Source organism: Saccostrea echinata, unplaced genomic scaffold (genome assembly GCF_033153115.1).
Source record: "Saccostrea echinata isolate AGI-Se365-2 ecotype Australia unplaced genomic scaffold, CSIRO_AGI_Sech_v1 ptg000001l, whole genome shotgun sequence".
Classification (NCBI taxonomy): domain Eukaryota; kingdom Metazoa; phylum Mollusca; class Bivalvia; order Ostreida; family Ostreidae; genus Saccostrea; species Saccostrea echinata.
Window position 1 is genome coordinate 27,029,533 of NW_026889750.1, and position 23,937 is coordinate 27,053,469.

Sequence of the window (23,937 nt, forward strand, 5' to 3'; positions counted from 1 at the left end):
CTCTTAATTAGCAGTAATCAGTTTTGCAGTTCACTTTAAAAATGATTGTAATTAATAATACAGAAATCACAATTTCCTTTAGATGCCAAGGATTTAGAGAAATCCAGTGATCAAGTATTGACATCACAGGAAGTGGAGGGAACCAATGATGAGGACCAGCTTAAGGTCAACAAGTCAAAAAGTAGTGTAAAGAAAGTTGGTAAGACCTTTACAGAATGTACAGACTGCATAACAATTTTCCATTTTCTAAATAGAGGTATTGCCATCTGTATATTTTTAGTTGTACGCAGAGCATTCTTAACAGTAGTACATGTAGTTCATAAGACATTGTTGATTGGCTATTGGATTCTGTTTTAGGTTCATCAGATGATATACTTGATGGACAAAGGATTGATAAAATAACAAACATCAAAAGTCGGGTCACAAACTTTCTGGCAGGATCTAGCATTCCAAATACTCTGAAGGTGTAAGTGTATGAATCCACATATACACTGTACATGATAAAAAAATGATGAGAATCAAACACTAGACAGTTCAATCATTACAAATCTCTTTCTTAATTACATATACATGTACATGTATGTAGTTGTTACTGATGTCACATTAAAAAAAGATGGATAAAGATAAATTGAAATGTAATTTAGACATTTTCAAAATGAGAAATAAAATGAAAGATTAGGGGGAGGGATTCTTAGCCGCTGATTTTTCTAGAGTAGAAAGCTATATATTAATGCTATATTTTAATGAAATGCAGTCATTGTGCTGCAATGTTTATTTTTATGATATTAATATATTAATATATTAATATTTATGAGTAATTATTAAAACAGTACCTTTGAGAAAACATTAAATTTTGGTTTTCAATTTAAAGAAATTATGGAGAACATCATCAGCTGCCTGTTGGGAAAGTGCCAGTGTTGGTCTATGATGAGGAACCCAGTTCAATCATTGCATATGCACTAGGGTAAAAATGAAATGGACTTTAGCTCACTGGAGCTGAAGGCTCAAGTGAGCTTTTCTGATAGAAATTTGTCTGTTGGCGTCTTTGTTGTAAATTGTTCTCAATTTCATCTTCTCCAGAACCACTTGGCCAATTTCAACCAAACTTGGCATTAAGCGTCCTTGGGTGAAGGGGGGTTCAAGTTTGTAAAAATGAAGGGCAACGCCCTTGTTCAAGAGGAGATAATTGATAATTAGTGAAAATTTAATGGCGTCTTTTAAAAATTTTCTTCTCAAGAACCACTGGGTCAGAAAAGATGAAACTTATTTGAAAGCTTCATTACATAGTGTAGATTCAGTTTTCTTCAGATCATTACCCCCAGAGGAAGGATGGGGCCACAACTGGGGATCAAAAGTATACATCGGAATATATAGGAAAATCATTAAAAATCTTTTCTGAAGAACAGCAAAGCCATGATTAGTTGTATAAATATAGAAGCATCCTGATGTAGTGCAGATTCAAGTTTGTTCAAATCATGACCCCCTGGGGTAGGGTGGGGCCACTGTGGGCAATCAGAGTTTTACATGGGTATATATAGGAAAAATCTTCCTCTAATGAACAAGAAAAGCAATTATTACTCATAATTAGATTCAAATTTGTTCAGATCTAGGCCACTGGGAATAGGTTGAGGCTACTACATGTACAATAGGGGGTCAGAGTTTTACAAGAGATTATATAGAAAGAAATGGCAAGGCCACACTAAATCACACTGATAAGCAAACCATTCCTAAGTTGTATGGTTTATTTTTTTTTAATTAAATTATGAACCCTGGGGCTAGAGTTTGGCTATCAGAGATCCAAATTCTATGTAATGCCTATGTATAGAATAAAGAAATCTTTTCCAGAACAGCAGGGCCACCATTCATATTGATATATCCCAATTTTGTGTGGATTCAACTTTGGATGAATCCGTAGCCCCCTTAGGACTGGGTTTTGGTCCACAATATAGACTCAAAATTTATATAAAAAAAAAAAAAAAAAAAAAAAAAAAAAAAATAAGTAAAGAGGTGATTTTTTTTTTATAAATCTGATGATGATGAACAGTAGGACCATAGTGACTCAGGTGAGCATTGTGGCCCATGGGCTTTTCGTTTCATTATTAATGCTGCATATTCCATTCATCAAAAATATAATACACTGAGAAGCATTTAAGTGAGGCTACATGATATAATTTTCAGAGCATTTTTTTTGTAGATCACATGAATATTTTGCAAAACTACAGGAAATTCAAGCTTCCTTTACACAGAGAGAGACTACTCATAACAGGTAATTTTATTTTATTCTGTTATAGAGCCAAGTAATTTTTTGAGTAGTGATGACAATTTTTTTGTAATTAAGAAATAGATATACCTGAAATTTTTAATCAAAGAGAGGATATTTGAAAATTGTCTCAAGAATAAATGCATTGCTGTTGTCTCTCAAAAAAAAATTTTTTCTTCTTAAATATACAATTGATAATATCTAAAGTATCTGAATAATGACTGAGCTACAAATGTACATGTATGTTAGAAATTATGTGCCTTGAAAATACATTATACTACACTTTGATTTTCAACAGGGATTCCAAATTGCCCAAATCTGGTGATCAGGACACTGCCTCTATTGACAGTTCTGAGCCAGGTAAGATAAGTATTTTATGAAACAGTTACTGCTTATTTCTGCTTAATAGACTGAACTGACAGATTGCAGTGATTAGATTTTGTCACTGGTATGATAACATGCACTGCTTCTTGCAGTAAATATATAAATACATGTATCTCTTCTGGCAAATTATATAATCACACTATACATGTATGTAGAACAAATGTGAACAGAATTTGTCTTACGCAGTTATGCTGAGCATATATAAGAAGCTTTCATTGTTTTGTACACTTGAACCTTTGCTTTGTGTACTTACCTGGAACTGACTCGCAGGAAGAAAACCAGGATCTGGAGTCTTATCTTTTCTAAGAGGGTCAAGTTCACGAGATCCCAGTCCCAGACCCCCGAGAAAGCCTGAGTATGTGGACACAGTGAAATACACACCCAAAATAGATCAGGATAGTGTAGAAATAGGTAAAGCACTCAAAACATATATAGTACTAAAAATAGAAATGGACATTATGAAAATGTAGGTATTTAGCCCACTAAATGACAGGTAGAACTTATGCTATACCCCTTAGACAGTTTAAAAGACATTCACTCCAGCATTAAAGCTTTTATTGTTTTGTATACTTGAACCTTGAACCTTGCCTCTTTAGGTCACCTGAGTCACTCTTGTGACCTATTTCTATCTGTTTTCGTCCATCAATGTGCGCAATGTGTCTTCCATTAACATTTTAACATTTTCAGTTTCTTCTCTGAAAGGGCTCAACCAATTTCAACCAAATTTAGTATATAGCAATTATTGGCAAAGGAAGACAAACAAAAATTGTGAATTTCACCCCCCCCCCCCTTTGCCATATATGGGGTTTGGGCCAAACCATCAAAATTAGTGCATCTTGAAAACCCTCTTTTCTCCTGGACATCAAGCATTGCTGGCATTATTATAATCAGTATTGAGTCCTCTATCAAAATTGTGAAATTCATGGCCATAAGAGTCAGGGGTTTGGGTGTTAGGGTGGGGCTCTATAGATCATATATTGAAAATGCATAAATTCTTTTAAAATCTTCTTATCTCCCCTGTATATTCAGCAGAGAAATTGATGAGCAAGGATGCCTCGAGGTCAATTGAATAAAAGAATTATACAAGGATTTTTAATAAATAAAACAGAAGTACTTTTATTGTTTTTAATGGTCAAGTAGACTTGTAAATAATGGATAAATAAAAAGGAAACAAAAATACCTTATTTCATACATTAAAACCAAGACCTAGAGAGGTCATTGTCAGAGGGATATTGATTGTGCTGGGCTTATGATGTGTATACTGTTAAACGTAATGCATATTTGGATCCTTTACAGGGTTGTATTATTCTCAGCTGACTGTTATAGCCCTTGGACCTTGTTTTGTACTTTAAAATTTATATTCTTTGCTTTCAAAGATCAAAATAAAAAAGCATTATCAAAAAGTTATAAGAGGCCAAATAAAGAAAATTCAGAATTGAACATTGAGTGTGGCCAAGAAATTCAATTATTACTAGACAAATTAATATATGTATATGCCAATAAATCATTATGATGTATAACTGTTCATTTGAAAAGAAGAGTTGATTAATGTTATTATCAAATGTCAACAGAAGCAATAAAACAGAATTGCTCGGCCTGAAATTTTAATGTGGTTTACAGTAGAGTTTATTCTCTCTCTCAAAGTTTGATATACATGTATATGATTTTTTTTTAATTTTCACATAATAAACTGGAGTGTTTAATATCAAGTGTCAAGTATGATTTTTAGCACTAAATTAATATTTTAATCTGTTTTGAGATTGTGACAAAATTCTAATAAATATGATTTTGATACTAATATGAGTGTTTTAATTTCAAGATTTTATACCAATTAAGTTTAGGTTAAATATATTTTAATATTCTTGATTAACTTTTTACTCATTAAATTCTACCATGTTTTCTCTTTGTGATTTTTAATAAATAAAATAAGATAATGTTCATAAAAAATGAAAAGCCTGGTCTATCAAAGTACACTGTAATTCATGATGTTTCAGATGATCAGGATGGATTTTCCATTTACACAACTAGTATGTCATCTGATACAGAAAAAGGTCGCACCAACAGACAGACAGCCCTAGTTCACATCCAGCTACGTATGTTATGTCATTTTTCTCTGTACATGTATGTACAAATGAGATAGATACAAAAGTATGTGTTGTTTCAGTGTTTTATTACCTTAAAAGTTCACTGTCTTTTTCTTATAGAATTCGCTGATAACACAGCCAAGTTCTACTGTAAATTCTACTTTGCTGAGCAGTTTCGACTGTTAAGAAAAAAGATTTTTCCTGAAGGAGAGGAAATGTAGGAAATGATTGTTTATTGTTTTGTTTAGAAAAAGAAATTAATAAAAAACAATGATTTACTGAGAGACAAAAATGTTCATTGGAATAAAATATTTTGGATTTGTGATCAGAGATTATATCTTGGTTACTTAATTTTGTTGTTTCAAAAATAATATCAACGATACATAACACAAACAAAAATTTGATGCATGGATTGATCTATATTTTTTGACTGAATTTGATTAGAAATGACATAAATAATAATTCCCTAAAATATAAGAAAATCGTAAGTTTCCTTTGGTACTTAGATATGCGACTGTGTCGTTTTCTGTGCAATTCTATACAAAATTTTGCACATATTTTTAACATTGTGACAAAGTCGTACAGAATTCTCCCACTTTACATGGCATGATACAGGTTACCTATTATATAATAATAATATATATATAAATCGCTGAGAAATATTGCTGATTTGTGAAAAAAGTTTGTTTGTGTTATTTATCCTTAAAATATATTTCTGAGTAAAAAATTTATTTTCAGTCTTAATGGCATAATGCAGATGTTGTAGATGCACATTTTTACCTCTCATCAAGTTGTTTCTAGTGATGAATGATATGTAGGAATTTGTGTTCAGGTTAAATCACCTTACTGCAGAGATTAGAGAAATGATGGACAGAATATCATTTTCAAACAAAAATCAGATTTTTATAATTTTAAAGGCTGTAATAAGACAGTTTGTTCCTGTAGGGTATTTTCTATGTTGTTGAGAATTTTTTTGGTATTTTAGGTTTATTCGCTCTCTCAGTAGATGTAAAGTATGGGAAGCCAAGGGAGGTAAATCAGGCTCTGCTTTCTGCAAAACGCATGGTAAGCTAAAATGTCCATTATAAGTTGTTGTTTAGGTCATACAAATCTTTCTGCTTAATTATACATAATTATTCTTCCTTATAATCCAGACAACAGATTTATCCTCAAGCAAATGTCTGGTACAGAGGTGGAGATTTTTGAGAAGTTTGGATTCGAATATTTCCTGTACATTCACAAGTGCCATATGGAACAAGTAAGTAGACATTAAATTGAAAAAGAAAATGTAAAAATACACCAAAAATTCTATTAAAGTGTTTTAGAATCGGATTGAAATGCAATTTTTGTGTTGTTGGTAGAGACCGACAGCTCTTGCCAAGATAGTTGGTGCCTTCAGGATTGGTTTTCGCAACAGCCAGACCAATAGTGACTTGAAGCAGGACTTGTTAGTGATGGAGAACCTGTTCTACAACCGTAATATTTCACAGGTAAGATATTTTACACCTGCAAGATTGGATATTTGATCTGTAATGTGGATATTTCTTTTTGTCGATCTGTAACATTGATATTTCTTTTTGTTTGAATATCTTTGGTTATGATGATCTCACAAAGGAGACTCAAAGAAAATTAAAGTACTTTGGGGATACCCATTCAAAAGACTTCAAGCATATAGTCTGCCAATCTGATATAATTTGTTTAAATGAAAATAATAATGATTTTAATCTACTCTCTGTAGACATTTGACCTTAAGGGCTCCATGAGAAACCGTTTAGTGAACATGTCCCGAGGTCGGAAGCCCGAGCAGGAGATGGTGTTACTTGATGAAAATCTCCTTAAGTGTAAGTTCAATCTCATTATTTAAGGGAATTTTTTGGCCCTATATCTGATGTCTTTCATGAATGTTTGAAAAAATGGTATATGAATTGGGTGACTCCTGTGTTATCATTTTATGGCATGGATCCAGAGAAAGAACAAGGTACAGTTTCAATACAAATCTTTCCCTGTGTTTTTCTTAAAAATAAAAGTGATGTAAAAAATTAAAACTCATGCTTTTTGAATTATTGAAATTCCATGCAGAAAGATCATACAAATCTTTTTTCTCGCATGACCTTCCAAATGCTAATTGTGACGTCATAAACTTGTGCATTTTCCCGTATTTTTTTTTTAAAAAGTTGCAGAAGACATCAATTTTCAATGGAATTTTCTTTCAGATAATATTGTCCACAGGCATCGCCCACAAAGATTTTGAGATATGTGATTTTTCAAAGAATTTTACACAACATATCTAAAAATTAACGTGGGCGACGGCTGTGGACACTATTTTCTTAAGGAAAATAACCCTTGAAATGGGTCATTTTGAGGCTTTTTCTGTTTAAAATAGAGAAATGCATCAAATTAATGACGTCATATATAAAGAATGGTACTCCATCATGCTATATTCTTTCCTGATTTATTACAGTCATATACTCAACTAATATTTAAGCCAGTTTCAAAACTTTTTGAAAACATTAAATTTTTAGGGCACAATAAAGCTAAAACCATACCTTCTTCTTACATCTTACAATATCTTGTTTTTTTTTAGCTCACCTGAGCCGAAGGCTCAAGTGAGCTTTTCTGATCACATTTTGTCCGTCGTCCGTCCGTCCGTCTGTCCGTCTGTCTGTCTGTCTGTCTGTATGTCCGTCTGTAAACTTTTCACATTTTTGACTTTTTCTCAAGAACCACTGGGCCAATTTTGACCAAACTTGGTACAAAGCATCCTTGGGTGAAGGGGAATTTAAATTGTTAAAATGAAGGGCCAAGTCCCCTCACAAGGGGAGATAATCAAGAGAAGACAAAAATAGGGTGGGGTCATTAAAAAATCTTCTTCTCAAGAACCACTGGACCAGAAAAGCTGAAACTTATGTGGAAGCATCCTGGGGTAGTGTAGATTCTAAATTGTTCAAATCATGACCCCCGGGGGTAGGGCGGGGCCACAATGTGGAATCAATGTTTTACATTGAAATATATAGGAAAAATCTTTAAAAAACTTCTTCTCAAGGACCACTGGGCCAGAAAAGCTGAAACTTATTTGGAAGCATCCTGGGGTAGTGTAGATTCTAAATTGTTCAAATCATGACCCCCGGGGGTAGGGCGGGGCCACAATAGGGAATCCAAGTTTTACATTGAAATATATAGGAAAAATCTTTAAAAATCTTCTTCTCAAGAACCACTGGACCAGAAAAGCTGAAACTTATGTGGAAGCATCCTGGGGTAGTGTAGATTCTGAATTGTTCAAATCATGACCCCCGCGGATAGGGCGGGGCCACAATAGGAAATACAAGTTTTACACTGAAATATATAGGAAAAATCTTTAAAAATCTTCTTCTCAAGAACCACTGGGCCAGAAAAGCTGAAACTTATGTGGAAGCATCCTTGGGTAGTGTAGATTCTAAATTGTTCAAATCATGACCCCCGGGGGTAGGGCGGGGCCACAATAGGAAATACAAGTTTTACATTGAAATATATAGGAAAAATCTTAAAAAATCTTCTTCTCAAGAACCACTGGGCCAGAAAAGCTGAAACTAATGTGGAAGCATCCTGGGATAGTGTAGATTCTAAATTGTAAAAATCATGATCCCCGGGGGTAGGGCGGGGCCACAATAGGGAATCCAAGTTTTACATTGAAATATATAGGAAAAATCTGGAAAAATCTTCTTCTCAAGAACCACTGAACCAGAAAAGCTGAAACTTATGTGGAAGCATCCTGGGGTAGTGTAGATTCTAAATTGTTCAAATCATGACCCCCGGGGGTAGGGCGGGGCCACAATAGGGAATCCAAGTTTTACATTGAAATATATAGGAAAATTCTTTTTCTCAAGAACCACTAGACCAGAAAAGCTGAAACTTATGTGGAAGCATCCTTGGGTAGTGTAGATTCTAAATTGTAAAAATCATGACCCCCGGGGGTAGGGCGGGGCCACAATAGGGAATCCAAGTTTTACATTGAAATATATAGGAAAAATCTTTAAAAATCTTCTTCTCAAGGACCACTGGACCAGAAAAGCTGAAACTTATGTGGAAGCATCCTGGGGTAGTGTAGATTCTAAATTGTTCAAATCATGACCCCCGGGTGTAGGGCGGGGCCACAATAGGGAATCCAAGTTTTACATTGAAATATATAGGAAAAATTTTTAAAAATCTTCTTCTCAAGAACCACTGGGCCAGAAAAGCTGAAACTTATGTGGAAGCATCCTGGGGTAGTGTAGATTCTAAATTGTTCAAATCATGACCCCCGGGGGTAGGGCGGGGCCACAATAGGAAATACAAGTTTTACATTGAAATATATAGGAAAAATCTTTAAAAATCTTCTTCTCAAGAACCACTGGGCCAGAAAAGCTGAAACTTATGTGGAAGCATCCTCAAGTAGTGTACACTCTAAATTGTTCAAATCATGACCCAGGGGATAGGGCGGGGCCACAATAGGGGGAATCCGAAGTTTTACATTGAAATATATAGGAAAAATCTTTAAAAATCTTCTCAAGAACCACTGGACCAGAAAAACTGAAACTTATGTGGAAGCATCCTGGGGTAGTGTAGATTCTAAATTGTTCAAATCATGGCCCCTGGGGGGAGGGTGGGGCCACAATAGGTATTACAAGGGGGGAGTCTGGTAATGAACAGCATGGCCAAAGTTACTCAGGTGAGCGATGTGGCCCATGGGCCTCTTGTTTTACATATACCATGAAAATTTATATAATATTTAAATTAATTTCAGTGAGTGTGGATGCCCCATTGTATGTTTACCCTCATTCGAAGACTGTTTTAAATCGGGCGATAGAGAGAGACTCAGAGTTTCTGGCCAATAACTTTGTAATGGATTACTCACTCCTTGTTGGCATTGATGAGGACAAAAAAGAACTTGTTATAGGCATAATAGGTAAGTCTTATGAAAAAACATGTGAACAATTTACTGATGCAAGAAAAATTCAGAGTGAAGATATTTTAAGCATTTACCTGCCTAAAAAAGTAATGTTTTCACCAGGATATTGAAAGTAGCAAAATATCAACTGAATGATACATGTAGGTGCTAGAGGGTATATCCCCCCCTTCCCCAGTTTAGACCTTTGGACCTTTCAACTTTGTTTTTAATAGATTATCTTTCTAGAAAATTATGTCATGTAGTCCACACTTAATATGATATATTTTCAAAAGCAAACATAAATAGTTTTTTTCCCTATTTTAAGTATTGACTACATTGTAAAAAGTGATGGAAATTAAATGTAGGAAGAAAGGCCCTGGGTCTAAAAATGGGGGTGGTTGGGTGAAAATCATGTTCTCAAGTACCTATGAACTGGATGTAGCAAATTTTGGATAACAGAGGACCTGTCTTTCACACTAATCTGCATTTTAATTTACAATCAGAAAGAATCTGAAAAAGCATTAAATTAAACTCCCGAAATTTTTTTTTTCAGATTATATTCGAACATTCACATGGGATAAAAAGTTGGAGACATTAATCAAATCAACAGGAGGTAAGTGATTTATCAGATTAGGGAAGAAAAATTGACAAGTATTTTTATCTTTAATTTTATTCTAAGTAATCATCAAGTTATTCAGGTGCCTGTTTCTTGTTATCAATATAAACAGGAAAGCAACCCACAGTAGTGTCCCCTGACATCTATAGGACAAGGTTCCTAGAAGCCATGGGTAGGTACTTCCTTCCTGTTCCAGACCAATGGAGCTTCCTGGGTAGAGAGATCAATTACTAAACACTGTTACAGGAACTAGCTAAAGAAAATACTTCCCTTTCTTATTGATGGACCAGGAAACAGAAAATGCATAATCATTTTGACAGACAAAATAAAATTTCCTTCTCTTGATGAAGAATATGGGACCAAGATTTAAACCACAAAGTGTTCAGCAGCAAATTGTGTCTCTGTTCCAGAATAACTCAGAACTCATATCAAATTTAGATATCATTTGTGATCTGGTATTTATGAGGTCACATGTTTACTGGGTATTAAGGACAAATTCATCATTTGAAAATGAATTTTGTGTCAGCAAGGTCTGTGATACTCAATTCTGTGCCAAATTTTAAACAGAATACTTCAGACATTATATTTTGTAATTTAATCATGTAACTATATATGTACTTGTCTACTTGTCTATCCCACAAGGTCAAGGGCATCACTTTCTTGCAATTTTCCCTTGCCGATATACAAGACATGACAATTATCTTGGCCTCCATATCCAGTTAAATCATGATGTGAAGGATGTTGTTTTTTTAAAAGGAATCCAGTAATTTACTATGACCTAACCATAAATTCTCTTAGTAATTTACACACAGTATGAAAGATAACCTATACTTCAAAATCCCAGATGTCAATGATATACCAGTACATGTATTTGTGAACAAACTTGATGAATAATGACAGAATATTTCAAGAGGGCTGGGTGGTCGTGGCCATTTTTAGACTATATTGATCTCCTTTAGAAGAAGAGTTCCATATAAAGATATACAAAAATGATCAAATTTTAAAACTAAAATGTATGAATTTTTTCTTTGCCAAATGATAGTTGACAGCTTAAGATATCATTTCTAAAAAAATAAGTTATATCTGATGGTTAATTTGTTGACCCCCCAGCCTCCTTAATGATAAAGTCTTAAATCAACATTTTTGCTTGAAATTAGATTTGTTTAGAGGACATTTTATGGTAAATTTTCTGTATAAAATAATGGCCATAGTGTATGTGATTTTCTTAGTCTACTTTTATATGTATACAACATGTGTTAATATTGTTATCCTTGCTTTATTGAAGCAAAAAATGCTATTTCCTATTGAAGTGTCAGCTTTTTCACTCTGTATGATACATTCCTATAAAAATTTAATTTGGAAAGTGTGCAATCATTTCAAAATTGCTAAATATGTAAGATGAATTCCATGTATTATAATAAAGGTGAATGTAATTTGTGTGGATGCTTTTGAATCTTAGTAATGTTGGTGTGACTCACTTTAAAAAGGAACAGCCCAGATACATTGTATTTCCCTTTTACAATATCGTGAAAAAATTATTTCTGAAAAATGAAAGTTTTTACCAATCTTTGATTACTGAAAACTTTAATTTCCATGTTTGTATTAATACTTACTTACTGCCCGTGACGCCTTTGGCGTATAGGGCAAAAGTAAGTACTGTTTCCGTAACAATACTTTTTTTTATGAGTTAGGGTTGTTAGCCCTAAGCTCAACCCCCTGGACTCGGAGGGCCAGTGGTTTTCTGTCAGGGTATCCTTCCCTTAGCCACAGGTTCCAGTTATTTCAAGGCACTGGACACTCGCCTTTTGCCACTGCCACTTAGCTACTAAAGCATTTCCAGGGTCACCACGAGATGGTGTGTCATGTGACTTGCTGGCAGAACCTATTTAGAGACAGTGGGCATTAACTCAAGGTTTTAAGTGGTGAGACCTAGTGGCATAAATATCACCCCTTGAGACCCGAACCAGCATTTGACCCCTGTTTGTATTAATGCAGATATCAAATTTACAATATATGCAAATTTTAAAAAGTAACTAAGGAATGTCTATTAAGTGCAATATCCATTTTTATACCCATTGCAAAAAAATTGGGGGAGGATATATCAGAGTGAATTTGAAATTACAGGGGGCACCAGTTGATTAGGCAGAGGGTCTTGAGGCCCCCAGTGGGTCCAAAGCAAAGGCCTGGTGAGGGGTGAGGGGTAAAGCCCCATGATGCTAGTGATTTCTAGAGATTCTAGCAGGGCAAAAATGAAGTCTTCTAAGAAGAAAATGTCACTATTTCTTGCTGTCATGATTATTGATAAGAATTAATAAAACTACAAGTATTTTAAGGTCCGTGGAATCAAGTGTAGGAGTCAAGCCCCCAGAATCTTCAGCCTTGCAAGAATATGGAAATAAAACCTTTCATTTACACCACATTGTTCGATAAAAAAATTCTTTTCAAAGAAAGAACCATGATTTATCTTGAATTTGATAATTTTAGGGGGTGCCCCCCTTAAATCTGCCACTTTATAGTCTGAAGTGACAAAGTTACGCTCAGTGCATGCTCCAACCTATATTTTATGCTCCTGAGTCCAGTTATGTGTAAGGTTATGCCAACATTTACATATAGGTCGTTTTTCTGTTTGTCATGTATTTCGCAGATATTGGAGCATTTATAAATACTTAATGTGATGCATGCTCCAGATACCTCATCTGATCTACATGCTATGTACAGTAACTGCTGGTCTCTTCCCAGTTTATCACAGATTCTTGTGGATGCTTCATCTGGAGCATGCTTCTAATGCTGCATCTGACCTACACTTTATGTTTGACTGATTTCTCTTGGGGTCAACACTTAGGTCTGTTCATGGCCCATCGCTTTTTGACTTGTATAGATTTTTTGTCTGATGCATTGATTTAAACACCATTTAAGAGTATACAGTATTCGGAATATTCCTCCTTGTGTTAAACACAAATCAACTTTATGTATTTACTCAATTTATTTTGATTTTAAAAATATAAGATTCATACAAAAGACAGGCTTTAAAAATTAATCATAATTTCATTTGCTCCTAACTGCATATAATATTTGTTCTATACTGACACAGTAACAAGATGTTGTCACAGTTTTAGACAAAAAAATGTTAATTAACCTGATTAAAATTGCATACATGCTTCGAAAAAAGGAAAGATTCCATTGATTAACAAAATGTAATTTGTTTGGAAAAAAAAACGTATGTAAAGTTATGTTTCAAGTCTACAATGTAAATTTTGTCAACAAATGTTAAGTACATGTATATTATAAATAACAGTAAATTGTACAAAAATATACAACACATACTATGAAATCACTGGTGTTTACCTAAGGTACTATGGTTTCAAACAATCATTCTGAATTTTTCCAGGCCCTTTTTTTTAATGCACTGTCATAATTTCAGTATTATAAAATTCAGAATTTCATAATTGATACAAATATATGATGTGTCCATAACAGATTTCATCTGATAAGCATGATTTAATTGATATGCTGCAATCTGAAATTTTTAGCCATTCACTTTTTTTTTTTTTTTTTTTTTTTTTGAAAAAAAAAAAACCAAACAGGCAAGATGCTCTAGGCAATTTTTATACATAAAGTTCATATTGTCCAAATTAAACAAAAATTAGAACTTCATTTTTCCTGGTGAACTGCATTGACAACAAAACTATGTAATTTGATACAGATCGCATGGTTTCTATAAATAGACATCTACAATGCATTGTCATCAACTGGATTTCACTTTCTTTACATGTTTCCTCTCTTTATCTGAAAATGATAATAAATTGCAATTATAATTCCACAGTGATAAAACATTTTATATAAAAAAATAATCTTATACATGGATATCTGTAGCTAACTGTTCTGAAAAAATTGGAATAAAAGAGCAGAGGGCTATAGCTCCAAGCATTAAAAAAAAGTACATGTATACTTTTAATGCACACAAAAACTTAGCATGTTTTGAAAATTATTGGTCTTTATCTTTAAGATGCCATCAAAATTGAATGTTATTTAATGTTCCTAACATAGTCTTTTCCTATTTCCCATAAGTCTTTTAATAGCTCTCCTGGGCCTAAAAAAGCCATTATGAGTGGTGAGACAATGCAACCCACTATTATTAGTCCCCTACCGGTGAAACCGGAGGGGACTATAGGTTTCCTCTGAGTCTGTCCGTCCGACTGTCTGTCCGTCCTTCTGTCTGTCTGTCAGTCTGTCCCACTTGGTTTTCTGCACTTTTTTCCTAAATGCTTGCAGATATTGAGCTGATTTTTGGTATGTGAGTGTATCTTGATGAGTTACAGATCAAGTTTGCATTTCGTTCCGCTTCATTGATTTTTGACGGAATTACGGCCTTTTCAATTTTTACGGGTTTTCCGCAATTTTCTTCTAAACGCTGGTAGATATTGAGCTGATTTTTGGTATGTGGCTTTACCTTGATTACTTATAGATCAAGTTTGCATTTCGTCCCGCTTCATTAATTTTTGACGGAATTATGGCATTTTCAATTCTTAACGGGAACCAGATTACACTTGCCGGTAGGGGACTAGTATTGCTAATGCAATACTCTCAGAATCCTTGTTTCACAAGTTGACTTGATATAACTCATGAACCAAGTGCAATAAATATGCACTTATTTGAATGCAGGGAACTGTAGCTTTCTGGTCTACACTCCCAATTATTTTTTTTCAGACCAGGGTTGTCCCTAAGAATTAAAATAGCAGGGGACATTAAAAAAGTAGAGGGGATCTCAGGTTCCTCCCTTAACAGGGGATGAGAGGGAATACCAGAGTAACCAGGGGATTACGTCATTATAGTCGGGGAAATTCCCCAGCCTCTGGGTCTTAGGGACAACCCTGCAGACTGATGTGCTACAGATTTGCAGCTAATTGTCTCTCTAAAATTAATTACAATAAAACTTTTCTGTTTCTACACACACAAAAAAAATACATTTTAAAAAAAGTTCTTGATGCTTCAAACTGTACAGTAACTTACCCCAGAGAGTTTTGTTGATAAATTCTCCAAGAAGGTACAGAAATATGAAAAAGACTAGCAGGGCCATAATGAACACAGCCTTTTGGTGAGGTGATAGAACCTTAAGGATGGGATAAACCCAGATATTGGCATAGAAGGCCACCCATAGGATCCTGTAAAGGAGAAATCAATTACATCAGATATGGCATAGTACATTACCCACAGGATCCTGTAAAAGAGAATCAAACATATCAACAGATATTGGCAAAGAACACCACCCATAGGACCCTGTAAAAAAGAAATCAATCATATAATCAGATATGGCATACTATGCTACCCATAGGATCCTGTAAAAGAGAACTCAAGCATATCATCAGATATTGCCATAGTACAACACCCTACGGATTCCGTAAAAGAAAAATCAATCATATCATCAGATATTGGCATAGTACACCACACATATTATCCCATAAAAGAGAAATCAATCATATCAGATATGGCATAGTACACCACCCACATAATCCTGTAAAAGAGAAATCAATCATATCATCAGATATTGGCATAGTACACCACACATATTATCCCATAAAAGAGAAATCAATCATATCATCAGATATGGCATAGTACACCACCCATATTATCCAGTAAAAGAGAAATCAATCATATCAGATATGGCATAGTACACCACCCATATTATCCCATAAAAGAGAAATCAATCATATCATCAGATATGGCATAGTATGCCACCCAAAAGGATCGTGTAAAAGAGAACTCGAGCATATCATCAGATATTGGCATACATGTAGTACACCACCCATAGGATCCTGTAAAAGAAAAGTGAAGCATAGCATCAGATACTGGCATAGTACACCACCTATAGGATACTGTAAAAGAGAAATCAATCATATCATCAGAAATTGGCATAGTATGCCACCCATAGGATCCTGTAAAAGAGAAATCAAGCATATTATCAGATATTGGCATAGTGCACCATCCACAGGATCCTGTAAAAGAGAAACCAAGCATATCATCAGATATTGGCATAGTGCACCACCCACAGAATCTTGTAAAAGTGTCAAATTAAGTAAATCAAAACAAATATTGGCATAGTATGCCATACACCTGTAGAACCCTGTAATGGAGTGTCACATTTAGATTTATATACCATCTACCCAGATACTGGCATAATACACAACCCTATAATAGAGAATCGCATCATTAATGTATCAACTATTATCCAGATGCCAGTAGAGTATAAACCCATAGAATCTGGTATTCAGGTAATGTTAAGAGTAGCATTTGGAATAATACATCAACTACCCAGATAATCGTAACAGAATGAGATACTGGAGAATTAAAATGAAATTGACATACAGTTTTTCAGATGCATGTATTGGCACAGTACTCTAAAATCATTAGAGATGTATTAAATTCAATGTCATACAAAATTAATGAAAACTTAATACAACTAGAATCAGAAATAGATTGTTTACAGGTTAGGGGCAATTTGACAGATGGACCAACAAACAAACAGTGGCTTTGATACAAGGATTGAGAATTACTGAAATTTTTATCAGATTCTCCACACCACTAACAGGCAAAAATTTCAAAATGAATTCTTGGAAAGAATTTTGTTAAGTGGCCAAATTTCTAATAATTGAGCTAATATAATATTTTGACTGTTGATATTATTATCCAGGAATAAAGTACTTATATGAATCTCAATGCACTGTAACAGAGTTTTCAAATGTTAAATCACCAGTGCAAGATGGTTCAGTTGTTAGAAACTTTTGCCTTATAATATACTGTAAATCACCAAATTTTCGCAAGATAGTAATACTGTATTTATAAGCGAGACAAAACATCAGCAAATTCTGGTTAATGTTCTATGTAATCATTAATAATACCATTATACACAAGAATGAATTTTATGTGAGCAGACAGCCTCGTGAATTTACGCGAAAATGAAGTTCTCAAGAAAAAGTGATTTACAGAACATATGCACGTAAATCTATAATATATTTTAAAGTAATGAAACGAAATAGATTAATTGCTTATGAAGCCTAACGGACTTACCAGGCTAGGTAAGTTAATGCTAAGGAGAGAAGTGTGATGAAGCCAGCTCTTCTGCTTGGATACTGATGGTAAACTAAGAACTTGTCTATCAACAAAAAAGGTAGAATGGTGGTGTGCTGAAAAATAATGTTTGAACGTTTTTCAAAATTCCTTTTATACATTAATAGTAATGAAAGAAAATTATTTGTTTATGATGTTTGCCTTGGGGATAGCTTAGAAGAATTATAACTTGTGAAATATGAATGGATTAAATTGGTTATTGTTTATCAACTCTGTAAATAATGCACCCATACCATAATGTGATTAAGCCAGGATGGAATGACTTTATCAAGTTCTTTGGGATACACCAATTCTCTGTCTATGGCATAAATACCCCAAAAGGTTAAAACGACAAACTGAAATTAATGGTACTTGAATAAAGTCACAGTGAAACTTTTTCCTATAGCACATTGTAAAACTTCCTCAGTTAATCAATCTTTGGAAATACTGTGTAATCAGACTGAGGAAATATTATATTTTCTTTAAAATGGTGTACTGTTCATGATTGATTCATGATTAGTTTTTAAGGAATAAAGCTTGAATTGCTTTGGAAAATACAATACAAATTAAATTAGAAAATTTATATTGTGACAACACAATTGATGCATGTACTATGAGGAATTACGTACCATTCCCACTGGAAACACGATGGTTGCCAGGAAGTTGTCCCTCCACCTCTGTAGACGGCATCGCTGACCTTTCTCTGAGGGCCGGACATTTGTTCCACAGAAATCATTGGCCACACAGAGCCCAAAATATACTGTCTGGATTATCTGGAGAAATAAAAAAAAGTTAAGATATCTTGCACAAAAAATTTCAAGAGATTCACACTGCATTGACCTTGATAACAGTATTTGCATGATAAAGCTAGATTATGCAATTTTGGTACTGCATTTATGAAAACAAAAGGTGTCTTTTCATATCTTATTCAGTATACACATAACCAGGTACTTATACTCCATATTCCCAAGCAATATTAACCGTACTTACAAAGAACCAAAAAGTTAAATATTTGAACTTTCCACCAAATCCATCATAGGTCAAGAGTGATGTAAAAATGTCTGTTTTATTATTAATTTTGATGAATGTTACATTGTAAAGAAGTGAAAAGAATAGAAGGATCCAAACTGTCACATGGAATAACTGTGACAAAGCAGCCATTTTAAATGAACAAACATGTAAAGGTCATTAAATCACTCACAGGTATGGACAGTAATAAGATTACAGGTCCACTGATAATCTCAGAAGATAACAATATGCGCTGAAGATGTCACTTAATATTCATGTTACAGTGCACATGGACAAAGTAGTTAGGACAAAGTAGTGGTCAGACCAGGACTTAAAACTAAGGCCAGTTAAATATAAGATGTACTTTATATCTCTTTTAACAATTCTTTAAAATTTCAGATGCATTATGCATTTGGTGCATTATATGCATTTGAAGAAGAGGGGCATTGGTCAAAGTAAGCTAAGGAGCTGAAACTGGAGTATTACCCGGTAATCGTTAATAAATGACCTAATTGGGATGCTTCACCAACCATTTAGTGGGCCAGTATTCCAAATCAGCTAAGATGTTTCTGTGCATTGTAGTACATACTAAATTCTACTAATTAATGATACAGATATCAAATCTATGGCTTCAGTCAAATCACATTGTGGAAACCCTCTATTTAGTTTGATATTTTTATTGTCTGTAAAATATATTCTAATAAACCTTTTCCCATCCAAAAATTGTAATACATGTATTCGATAAGCTATGTTAATTAACATAGGTACAGTATCTTAAAAATATAAAAGATACTATTAAAGTGCCACTGCAAATGTAACTAATTTAAAATGTTGAAGCAATAAAGATAACACATAAGATCTAACTTCACCTCTGTGCCACAGGCACCTGATGCATAGGAGCTAGGATTTCCTTAGATCACACACATTCTTGTCTATGCGATCTAAGCTAAACCTTTAGTGAAGGTGCATCAACTGTTGGTGCACTATACAGGTCAGTATCTTCAGCTGTTGCTAAATCAGATACAGGTATTGCGACGGAGAGATGTTCAATTCAACTGTTGCATTAAAACATGACTGTGAACATGTGGCAAGAGTAATATTTACACAGTCCTTAATGCTTTTTTAAATCACTATTTTAATAAACATATGGTCATAACCAGTACAAATCTTGCCAAAGAAATAACTTTTTAATGATTTTCAATTTTCATCTGCATGACTTTGTATATAGGTCCTTGAAACAGGAAATAAAAGAGTAACTAACAGGAAATAATGTAGGAAACTGACAGGGATTTGAATCCTCCATGTCATGATGTGTGAATGCTTTCCCAACTGACCCAGCTAGATCCTTTGATCAGGAACAGAGAAATACTGGAGCGGGGTCAAGTATTCCTATCTACCCTCCCCTTTAAAACAACATACGTATGGATATTTTTCACTAATAAAATAGTAAATATCCATATGCACTGTCTGATTAAAAACAAAAGTCATACACTACAAGTTTTGATGCTTCACTTAACCTGTGTCTCAGGTCTCACACTTAAATTTTAAACCTAGTCCTTAAGAAAATATGACATTTAAAAAATAAAAGCAGTCTACCTCAGATGGAATAGTTAAAAATATATTCTAATGAATAATGCACTAAACCTTTCAAAGAACTTCGCTGCAGGATAGTTGACTTTTAACAATCTGAAGCTTGTATTACTTTCTTTTAAATATTGTACAAGTGTAGTGATAAGCATGTTCTTTTATAAACATGAACAAGAAATGGGACAACACAAATATCACACTTACATTAATATTTAACATGTTTAAATTTAAACTCTAACTCATTATTTTATTAGATTTGTAAAAGCTAGGAAGCAAACAAAAAAGTGGCAGAAAGACAGGTGCTCTACCAACTGAATGAACTACACTGACAGTCATACTTCTCCCTGCTTAAATGTCTTCACCTCTGCAGACACCAACCCAGGTTCATCCCTGGCAAGTCTTTCACATGTTGCTCCTAGGGCATGGCATAACACCAAATATAACAAGCAGGGAGGCAATATCATTCACCAGATAAAGATCTGAACCTGAGTCCCCTGAACTCTGAGCAGGTGATCTAACAATAAACTATCTGGCCTCTGACGAAAAAAAACCTGTTTAACCACCACAAATATATGTCCAAAATCTGGGATATGAGCTGCATCTGTACATCCCTTTATCTTTTTCTCTGCATGTCATGTGTCAAATCCATGCTAATTATAATCTATGTTCCATGTTGGGCCCTCACCTGGTTGTTGGGGACAACATCATTTTACAAATATATTGAAAAAATATTCCATCTAACTTCAAATCCACCAATAAACCTATTCTCTTTAGAGAAGTGGACAGGCTTTTGCCTACATCCACCATGGATGTAGGTGAAAGCCTGTCCACTTCTCTAAAGAGAATACCAATATACCTATTTTCCTGCTATATGAAATGATTGAAATCATAGATTTATAAAAATATATAGATTGTAATAAAAAATAAAAATTGAAATGCAGTGCAACAATTAAGGCATTAATAATCAATCTTCTTAAATTTCTTAAGCTTTCCTGGGATTTAATATATACTTTAAATTAACGGAACACGATGACACAGTAACCCCTCTAAATATCACATGTATCTACTTACAAAATACCAAAAGGTCAGATATTTAAATTTTCCTCCATAGCCTTTGTAAGTCATCAAAGTTTCGCCTGGCCTTGTTCTTACATAAAAATGATTATAAATAAAGGAAGAAAACAGTACAACGAAAACAGCAGAATGGTAACACTTTGCTTTCCACATTGTTACAGATCGGAGTTTGTAGCCGATATGCATCAAAATGAAAGTGAAACTAGACCAGAGTTATCTGCCCATTACATATCTCCACTCTGATAAAAATCAGCTCTTATCAAATACTGCATAAGAGTATTGGTTGATATTAGGTCCTTGTACAAATAAATTGAATATTTTTAATCATAGATAAATGAGACACTGCAGAATTAATTAATATTTCTAACGGTTAGACACAGTAAAATATATTGAACATCTATTGATCAAATTCGTCAAGACAAAACATGCTTAGCTTACACTACCTACCATATTAATGAAAGTGAGATATTTGAATTTTCCACCATAAGTTTCCCATCCGATAGGAAGGAGGAAAATGTCCCATACTAGTCCATATACCTGGACAACATACACAGGTAAATAAAATGCTATCGATTTCGAAACCATGGCTTGTTTTGTCTGCTGCCTGCGGGATTCACTAATGTAAGGCAAGCGAAAGAGAATGTTATTGATAGCAAGGGAGCGTTCATCTAATTCAGGAATATATTATTTTAATTACTAAGCTAATGAAAATATGTTTTGTTCCTTTTTAAAATCTTATTTGATTATTATTATTCCCCTCATTTTTTAAAATAATAAATCATTTACTTAATTTGACGAAATTTTTGAGAACATTCCTAAAGTATTTTGTTTCCATTCAATATTATTAGATGTGCTTTCTTCTCGCTATTATTATTTTTAAATTATATATGCTATATGAAAGTTCTTTAAAGTGTCTGATAATGACCAGCATTTTACGGCTATAATTCGTAACCGTCCACTTCAACACTCTATATAGCAGGACAGTCACCAGAATTTTGGAAAGGGAGGTCGGGGTGCAGAGGATAGTAAGAGATTCTATCATCAGTCTGGTTATAAAACACTTTTTTATAGGTACCATTTTGTTGGGTTCTATGCCAAAATAAGCGGAGAAAATCTAGAGTACTGCTTTAAACAGGTGAATAATGAAGTTATTTTGTTTCAAAAATATTATTTTTCATATGGGGGTACTATTTCTACTCAACGCATCCTCCTGATGGCCTATACCTGGTATAGGTTAACATGTAGAACATTTTCACACCAAACAGAAAATTCTAAAAGATAGTTTCTAAAAAGAAAAAAAAAACATTACGAATCCCTTTCAAAAAAAGACAACCCCCTCATTAGAAAAGAAAAGTTAATTATAGATTTTCTTCTTTCAGTGGATTAATTTAGCACAATTACCTGTTGTTAATCATTTGACAGACTAGTTGTGAAAAAAAAACAAACTTTTTTTATATTTTATACAATGTACACACAGTGACACTTATGTTCGCATTCATGGCATTATTTATACATGTACCTATATATTACCAAGGTGACCATGAAAACAGTTTACGAATTACTGCATGATTTATATGTAACTATGTAAAAATGCCTCATTTGTATGTTATGAAACCGATGCATGCTTTCATACACTATAACAATCAACACTATATTTAGAAAGTTGACTTACGAAGTTCCAATTGGTCAGGTATTTGAATTTCCCCCCGTATCCTTTATAAGTGAACACAGTCTCTGTCTCATTGGTGACGATGTATTTACAATCGTAGATATAAGCCACTGAATGGGCGATAAACAGTACTGTGTGATAAACGAAGACGAAGCTCTTCTCCATTACGATCTACTTCCGTGAAAGTCCTTGTTGTGACATGCCTGTGTGGGTAGCAGAATATTGGTATATTTATACCTCGTGTGTATATATCTTGACATTTAATGAAGGTCTAGCTTAGCATTAAAAGAATGCGTGAAAGACCAAAATATTATTATTGTGGTAATAAATGAATAATTCATGCGTGACTGAATCGTCATAACTCCGTGTGCTATTTTATTCCTCTTAGATTACCTTAAATCTGCAAATAAAGCTGTTCTTTTAAAACCAAACACAGGTTTTGACTTACGGTTCTTTTATAAAAATTTAAACGGAATCCCTTATCAGCAATATGTGTAGAAGCTTTTTTGAAGTGTGTTTCTCAGCACTGAACAGACATATCGATCTCAAAAGATTCACAGGAATAAATGTCCGATAAATATTCATTCTGCAATGAATTAACAGCTGAACTTAGCAACCAACTTGTCCACGAAAGCTATTTACACGTGGCTATTCACTAACAGGAATTTATATATATTTATAAATAGAGATTGAAAGTCTTCGTGTTCGAAAAAACTGTTTTTACAGCTAGAACTACGTGTATTTTATGTGTGGCAAAATTGACCATTTTAAGAATTTTCCACCTTATAGAATGGCAAGAAGGTGGTGTCCGTGAACGTATATGTATATTGTATGAATCTGTTTTACAGATTTTTTTTTACCTGAGAAGAAACAAGAGACTCACTACGTACATCGCTCACGCGACTCACCTTGGCTCTGCAGTTCTTTATCATTTTTGGGGGGGGGGGGGAGGATGTTAAATCCCTCTATTTCCCTTATGCATAAGAAATTTTAACCTCATATTACTGCAGGAGTACGACCAAACCAAAGTTTGAATTCTACATGATTTACACACACGGATGATACGACATAAATTCATTATATTTGTAATATAGTACACTCTTATTATTCTTAGTGTATCGATTCATCATTGATTTTTTTTTTAATTAGAAAGCAATGTGTAAAACACCTGTAGATATAAACACATTGTGTATATATATACATGTATATATACTTACAATAATTGGATTACATGCTGTCTGAATTAGA

The 23,937-nt window shown here is 33.9% G+C and overlaps 2 protein-coding genes across 7 annotated transcripts in view; one reads left to right on the top strand and one right to left on the bottom strand.

Annotated features, from left to right (window-relative positions):
* LOC133188179 (1-phosphatidylinositol 3-phosphate 5-kinase-like) overlaps positions 1-11,684 on the top strand; it is a 35,041-nt gene extending 23,357 nt beyond the window's left edge. For all 3 annotated transcript variants that reach the window (XM_061323575.1, XM_061323562.1, XM_061323568.1), the window contains 15 exons: positions 83-199; positions 358-466; positions 872-964; positions 2,195-2,266; positions 2,559-2,620; positions 2,915-3,055; positions 4,639-4,737; positions 4,849-4,945; positions 5,714-5,793; positions 5,883-5,986; positions 6,090-6,218; positions 6,467-6,569; positions 9,488-9,649; positions 10,185-10,244; positions 10,360-11,684. In XM_061323575.1, coding sequence (XP_061179559.1) covers positions 83-199; positions 358-466; positions 872-964; positions 2,195-2,266; positions 2,559-2,620; positions 2,915-3,055; positions 4,639-4,737; positions 4,849-4,945; positions 5,714-5,793; positions 5,883-5,986; positions 6,090-6,218; positions 6,467-6,569; positions 9,488-9,649; positions 10,185-10,244; positions 10,360-10,481 — 1,550 coding nt within the window. In that variant the 3' untranslated portion in view covers positions 10,482-11,684. The remainder of the gene's footprint in view (positions 1-82; positions 200-357; positions 467-871; positions 965-2,194; positions 2,267-2,558; positions 2,621-2,914; positions 3,056-4,638; positions 4,738-4,848; positions 4,946-5,713; positions 5,794-5,882; positions 5,987-6,089; positions 6,219-6,466; positions 6,570-9,487; positions 9,650-10,184; positions 10,245-10,359) is intronic.
* The window catches only part of LOC133188259 (androgen-induced gene 1 protein-like), a 423,009-nt gene extending 399,072 nt beyond the window's left edge, over positions 1-23,937 (bottom strand). Inside the window, exons 1-6 of one of the 4 annotated variants that reach the window (XM_061323654.1) lie at positions 23,907-23,937; positions 17,981-18,124; positions 17,606-17,707; positions 17,313-17,428; positions 15,258-15,409; positions 13,914-14,033 (exon numbers count right to left, since the gene is read on the bottom strand). In XM_061323654.1, coding sequence (XP_061179638.1) covers positions 13,993-14,033; positions 15,258-15,409; positions 17,313-17,428; positions 17,606-17,707; positions 17,981-17,983 — 414 coding nt within the window. In that variant the 5' untranslated portion in view covers positions 17,984-18,124; positions 23,907-23,937 and the 3' untranslated portion in view covers positions 13,914-13,992. Of the gene's footprint in view, positions 1-13,913; positions 14,034-15,257; positions 15,410-17,312; positions 17,429-17,605; positions 17,708-17,980; positions 18,125-21,017; positions 21,178-21,467; positions 21,620-22,692; positions 22,870-23,906 lie in introns of those variants that run through there. The other 3 variants (XM_061323634.1, XM_061323646.1, XM_061323641.1) reach the window with 3 other exon arrangements.